Genomic DNA, 6,000 nt, shown 5'->3' on the forward strand with positions numbered 1-6,000 from the left:
GACAGTAGAGTGCCAAACAACAACAACCGCCACAACAACACCACCAATAGAAAACACTCAGTCAAACAAATCAAACAAATCAAACAAAAAAAGAAAAGAAAAAAGAAAAAAGAAAGCGAGGGTAAGGTAAAGGTACCGAAGGAGAGTAGATGTGAGAGGAGCACAATAGAAGAGGCTAAGAGTTTTTTTTTAAATAAGAGTATATATATATATATATATAATTCTTATATTAAACATGAAGGTGCTGCCTCATGTTTCACCCCCTCCTAATTATCATCCCTCAATATACAAGTACCCCTCAGTTTCCTTTTTTTTTCTTCTTCACGTGCATGGCAATCTTGGTAGTGACAGAACTGCTATAAATATACATGTAGCCTCTCTGAATTACCTCAAGAGCTGACACGTGTTTTTTCTCTCTTTCGTTTTTCCTTTAAAGATTTCTTTGTGCACGAGTGCTTTACGTATTCGCTTGTTCCCTCAATAGCTTCAACTACATGAGACGGAACGAAGAAAAGACGTCACAAGCACACACAAAGAAAATATGACCGAACACGACACGGCACGAATCAAAAAAAAAAAAAATGACTTCGCACACGCAACGACAACAGCGACTGTTGGTGAGAAAATTGCAAAAAACGAAACAAAACAGTCTCATGTGAAAACGGCGAGTAAAACAACTATTTGCGGAAGCAGCAGCACCGTAAGAAGATCAACAATAAGTTTCTCGCCATTTCCAACCATAAACTTGTCTCTAACCGTTCTACACAGCGTCTGCAGTAAAAAGAAAGTTTGAAATGGTTTAACTCTCTGAAACATGCCAATAACACTGGCGGTGACATATGCTCAAATGACGAGAAGGAGAGCGTGATCCGAAAGAGAAGCGAATAGGGGGGCGGTGACTGTAGGAAGAAAGGCGACAACCACAAACACACACAAAAAAACAAAAAGGATGATAAAAATAGCGAGCAAATTCACAAGCCTAAAAAGTTGAAGGAGTGAGAAATTGACATCGTACAAGTAGAGAGTGCAGCAGAAGAGAGAATGGAATCGCTTAAAGGAAAAGATTAACATCTAACATCCTCTTTCCTTCTCACGTGTCTTTCATTCATTATTTCTGCTCTAACCGGTTGCGGGCCGACGATATCCCGCTCCTCCTTCGCTTCCCTTCATTGTATCGTGCCGCTTAACCACAGCACTAGCCGTTGGTCAGTGCATACTCTCCTTTTACCTCTCCAACAGTAGAAAAAGTGAATAAATACATGTAAATACACATATTTTATTTATGCATATGCTTATATATATATATATATATATATATATATATTATATTTATTTATATCTCAGCTATTCAACTGTATGGCAACTACTTGGCGAATGAGATCGTCTACCAACACACGCGCCCGCTGCTTCTTTTCAAGTTCCACCGCGACCTGATCCATGAGCCACGGGAAGAAGTCAAACTCCACCTCGTGTAATACGCGATCACGAAACCAGCCCTCATCCTGAAGCCTTGCAAAGACACGGTTTTCGAGGTTCATTAAATACATCTTGGCAAACTGACGGGCCTGGAGCTTCTCACGTGTAGCCTTCTCGCGCTTGATGCGCTCGATTTCCTGCTTTTTCCGCCGCTCCTTCTCCTCAAAGAGGCGTTTCTCACGAGCTTCAAGTCGCTGTGCCTCCAGTAACTCCTCCTTGCGTCGTTGCTCAAACTCCAGTTGCTGCTGCCGCAGAAGTTCCAGTTCTTCCTCCTGCAATACCTCCAACATCGCTTGTTCAAGTGTCTTTCCAACCATAACATCGAGAATCGGGTCAACGGCGTCGTCGAAGTGAAACAAATCTCCTTCATTAATTTGCGACTCCGCATCACGACCAGACTTTACAGGAACATACGGTGGTGTCGCAGGGCGGTCGAGAAGGGGATCAGTTTGTGTTTCCTGCTGAACCACTTCCACCTCATCCTTCAGTTCCTCGAGGAATTCCTCCGTTTGTACTTCTATGTGCTGCCGTCCAACAACGGGGGGCGGAGTCGCAAGTTTCCGTTGGGCTGCGTCAAGTTCTTTACGACGCTTTATAGAAGTGGCCCGCTGCTGAAGTTCCTTGCGACGTCTGTTTGCCTCGCGAACCACTCGCTCTTCCTCGTCTCGCGCATATGTTGACATGGGCACGGCGGCGTACGTATTCCCGCGATACACACGACGGTCATGCATAATATTGGCATATTGCTTACGGCCTACACTGCTGTGAGGATCCCTGTATTGTGCGTGTAAGAACCCCTGTGGTGGGTGCTGAAAGGTGTAGGCCATAGTGCCATCCACTGCTGCTTGGTTTTGCCCTTGCATGATTCAAAACACTTTCTACCACCAATATCTTGATTGTTTATTTTGACTCTTCTTTCGCCCTCTTCTTTTCCTCTGTTTTTTTTCTCTGGAGGAAAGGGTTGTTAATTTCTCTTTTTTTTTTCTTTTTAGATTTATCTCGGCGGTACAGTGATGATATTTTCTGCTCACAATAACCCTCTTTATTCAACTTAAACCTCTTCCTTGTTCTCTTAGTTGTCTAATGTCCTGTGCGTTTTAATGGCTCGACACACTTGGTCACACAAGTACCAGTAAATTTGTTTTAAACACAAAGAGCCCGGTGTTGCCAGGACCACACAAAAAATAAACGTATGAAACCGCGTTATCCTTCTTCTTGCTTATTTCTCTCTTATTTAACTACTGCAATCTCTCTGCTTGGCCTTCGTACTGATTCGGCTTCTTTCTCTGGTCTTTCTAATCTTTCCTATTGTCCTACACCTTCCCTTTTGTTGATTGTTTTTTTTTGTTCAGCACGTTTTGGTTCCCCAACGAGAAGGAAGAAAAAACAGCAAGGGAAAAGAAGAGGGAACAATAAAATATTTAACTCTAATGTTAACATGAAGAGTAATAATATTTTTTTAAAAAAAGCACCTTGAAGGAATTGGATTTGGAGTAAAACAATTCGCACTTGTTCAATAACAACAAAAAGTATAAATAATCTTGATATCATTGGTTCACTAACAATGAAAATGGAAAAAATAGAATGAAAGAGGGGGAAAAAAAAACGGTCGGCGACAGGGAAATAGACCCGAAAAAAAATAGTGTGTAAGGGAATACCAAATAAATACTCAAAATAAAAACATTAGATGATGTTTTACTCCCTCTTTGGACTATGGCAGCGTGCTGATATGCTTAAAATCCGCATCAATTGCCGTTGCATCAACAAAACGTGCATCTGTTCCTGTGGAATTAAAAAAAACAAGGCAGATAAAGTTTCTTTTTTTTAAAAAAAAAAGGAGGAGAAAAAATAGGAAAATCAAAATAAGAAAACACACATACAAAAAAAAAAAAGAGGTCCGTATTTTTGAAACAAAGCACTAAATAATAATAATAATAATTCCGTTTATTTGCGATTATTGTCTCTACTTCAAAATGAAAACGAAACAATTCCCTTCACCACCCTTCCTGTCATTTCCTTCAAATGCCCAATGCCGAATTATCCTTCTCTCTCTTCCCCCTTCAGAAAGATACGAAAATAATAAACACAAGCGCATGTAAAAGGAATGACGAAATAAATGAGAGGCTGTCAGTTATTGCAGCGTCATTCCTCATTTCTTTTTGTCTTTTTTTTTTTCTTCCTTCCTTTTCTTTTTTTTAAAAAAAAGTATTTTATGTCCCATCAGACCCGTTACAGTTGCCGAACCACCTTTAGGAAGAATTAAATTATGCAAACTAGCAGTAAAAATTGTCTTTTAAAAAAAAGTTCTTGAAAGCGCCGGACGAGTGATAAATATGTGAACAAATTCATTTTAATTGTCCGTTGTTGATGTTACAGTGACACGATACAAAATGATCGATACAACGGAATAAATGCGTCGCATAAAAGTGTGAACGCAAAGCACACACAAAAAAGCTAAAAATCATAGGGCGCAAACTACAATCATCTGGCCAACGAAGCGTGCGGTGATAAAGGTTAAATAAATACAAACATGTAAGGGCAAGATATTACACTCAAGAAAAAAAAAAGAGAGGAACACGTGTAAAAAAATGAGTAAGTATACGGAAAAGTGGACACTTGCTAAGAGTAAAGGAGGTAAAATGGCAGAGAATATAACGAATATAGCAAAAAAGCGAGTATAACAAATAGAATGAAGGTATATACCTCATACACACGCAAGTCAGCAAACTGCTACCATTTTAACACACTACAAATAAAAAAGGGGGGAAAGTGCGTTTGCGAAGAATAGTGGTAGAATATTACTATACTTGTCGCCGTTGGGTGCATCAATACAAAGAATGAAAACATTAATCGCGCATTTGCGCTACGATAATACGATGTCGACCGCGTGACAAGGCCGTCGAAAGAAAGGAAAAAAAGCACTTATACTTTGAGGATCCCACACAAAATGACGAAAGAGACGACAGAACAAAAAAAAACGATCACAAAAACAAAAAAAACGATAACGATGGTTTCACTTGCCTGGAGGCTGGAAAAAAAAATCATTTTATGCCCATTACAAAAGGAGAGTCTGTCGTTGACTGTCCACCGGAAATATACGGCAAATGAAACGAACCTGCAGTTTTGGGACCGTCTCTTGGTGTTAAACTAACTGGTGTCATGATTTCCGCTGACTGACTTCGGATAGAGGTTCTTGGTGTTGCACGCCTGGGAAAATTAGGGACCGTACCAAGGAGTCTCACTTTCGCTTTTTTCGACGTAAATATCGTTAGGTGGCAGGGACATCCTCTATGATTTCCTCGGCGATCCACGCCAAGAGCCATAATTACAGCAGAATACAAACCTTGCTGGGGAACTCGGAAGGAAACCGCAACCTCCCGCGCATTCCTAGGCTCCCCTGTGTTCATCAACAGGATTCCATTTTCATCATAAACTGCCATGTTAACACTGAAATCACCGAGTAAATCACTTTTACATACATCAATAACCTTTGGTCGTCTCTGACAAAGCAAAACATGAGCATCACATGCTCTGCTCACAACAAACTCAACCTTCACACCGTTCCGCAGTTCCGTTTTCAACGACATAGAAATAACAACAGGAGAGGCAAAGAGAGCCGCAGTTCGAAGAGGGGCAAGATTCACCTTTCCAAGACCGGGGTACACAGATATGTGAAACTTTCCATAGTTCTCACGACCCAACGTATATGGGACGAGATAGCACGTGGTACTCGGAGGCAACTCCATTTGAGCACACACCTCCCGTGCATCCAACATCATGCCCCTATGCAAAAAGCGGTGTGTCACACTTGTCAAGATCGGACTCACAGGCATACGCGTGTTTATCGCCTTTAGCAGTGCAAGCCCAGACTGGTGATAGTGATTTACATCGTCAGGGTCACGGTATGCTGGCGCATGATGCCGCAGCTCAGCAAGAATGGTAACGGGACGGGAGGTTTTGTTTTCCACAAGATAGATGGGGTTGTTCCGGAAAGTTGTGAACTTCGGGTTTCCTCCACAGCTTACCCCAGTCCACTCACCAGGCGCAGTCAGACGGTCGCCACAGTTTATGTGACAGCGCTGCATGCTCGAGAAGTTACGCAGAAACACAGGAACAGGTATGTAAAGTGCATCCTCCTCAGGATTATAATGGCAAAGTCTCTTCAAACCATCGGTCCAGTTATCATCATCGTTACACAGTGGGCCGTCGTATGTCGGGCTATCGTAGTAGCAGTTGTGTAATTTGATCACGATGTCAGAGACATCATTCGATTCATGCACAGTTTCGATTACACTAAGGAGAGCGTAACTGCATTGAGAGTGAAGGCCGTCCACACTTTCGTGGTTGCTTATGCATGTGATCACATCTCCAGCCGCGAGGTTCCTTTTAATCCCCTTCCAGAATTTCACAGATCGGAAGTCACCCGTATTCGCTGCATCTGCGAGTCGATCATCAAAAGGGATATGTAGCACTGGACGGCCCGTTAGATCACGGAGGGTTTCGTGTGGTGTGCACTGGTCGAGC

At 42.0% G+C, this 6,000-nt stretch overlaps 2 protein-coding genes across 2 annotated transcripts; both read right to left on the bottom strand.

Annotated features, from left to right (window-relative positions):
• Positions 1-1,340: 1,340 nt before the first annotated feature.
• Positions 1,341-2,339, bottom strand: TEOVI_000295800 (radial spoke protein 3; the record flags this gene model as incomplete). The annotated part of the gene is made up of 1 exon (XM_067225949.1): positions 1,341-2,339. The coding sequence occupies one exon, from the start codon at positions 2,337-2,339 to the stop codon at positions 1,341-1,343; it is 999 nt and encodes a 332-aa protein (XP_067082050.1).
• Positions 2,340-4,517: 2,178 nt separating this feature from the next.
• TEOVI_000295900 (calpain, putative) lies at positions 4,518-5,561 on the bottom strand (the record flags this gene model as incomplete). Its single annotated transcript, XM_067225950.1, has 1 exon — positions 4,518-5,561. One exon carries the CDS (start codon positions 5,559-5,561, stop codon positions 4,518-4,520), a length of 1,044 nt encoding a protein of 347 aa, XP_067082051.1.
• Between the last annotated feature and the right edge of the window lie 439 nt (positions 5,562-6,000).

This window comes from Trypanosoma equiperdum (genome assembly GCF_001457755.1).
Source record: "Trypanosoma equiperdum strain OVI genome assembly, contig: ctg_636, whole genome shotgun sequence".
NCBI classification, from domain to species: Eukaryota; Euglenozoa; class Kinetoplastea; order Trypanosomatida; family Trypanosomatidae; genus Trypanosoma; species Trypanosoma equiperdum.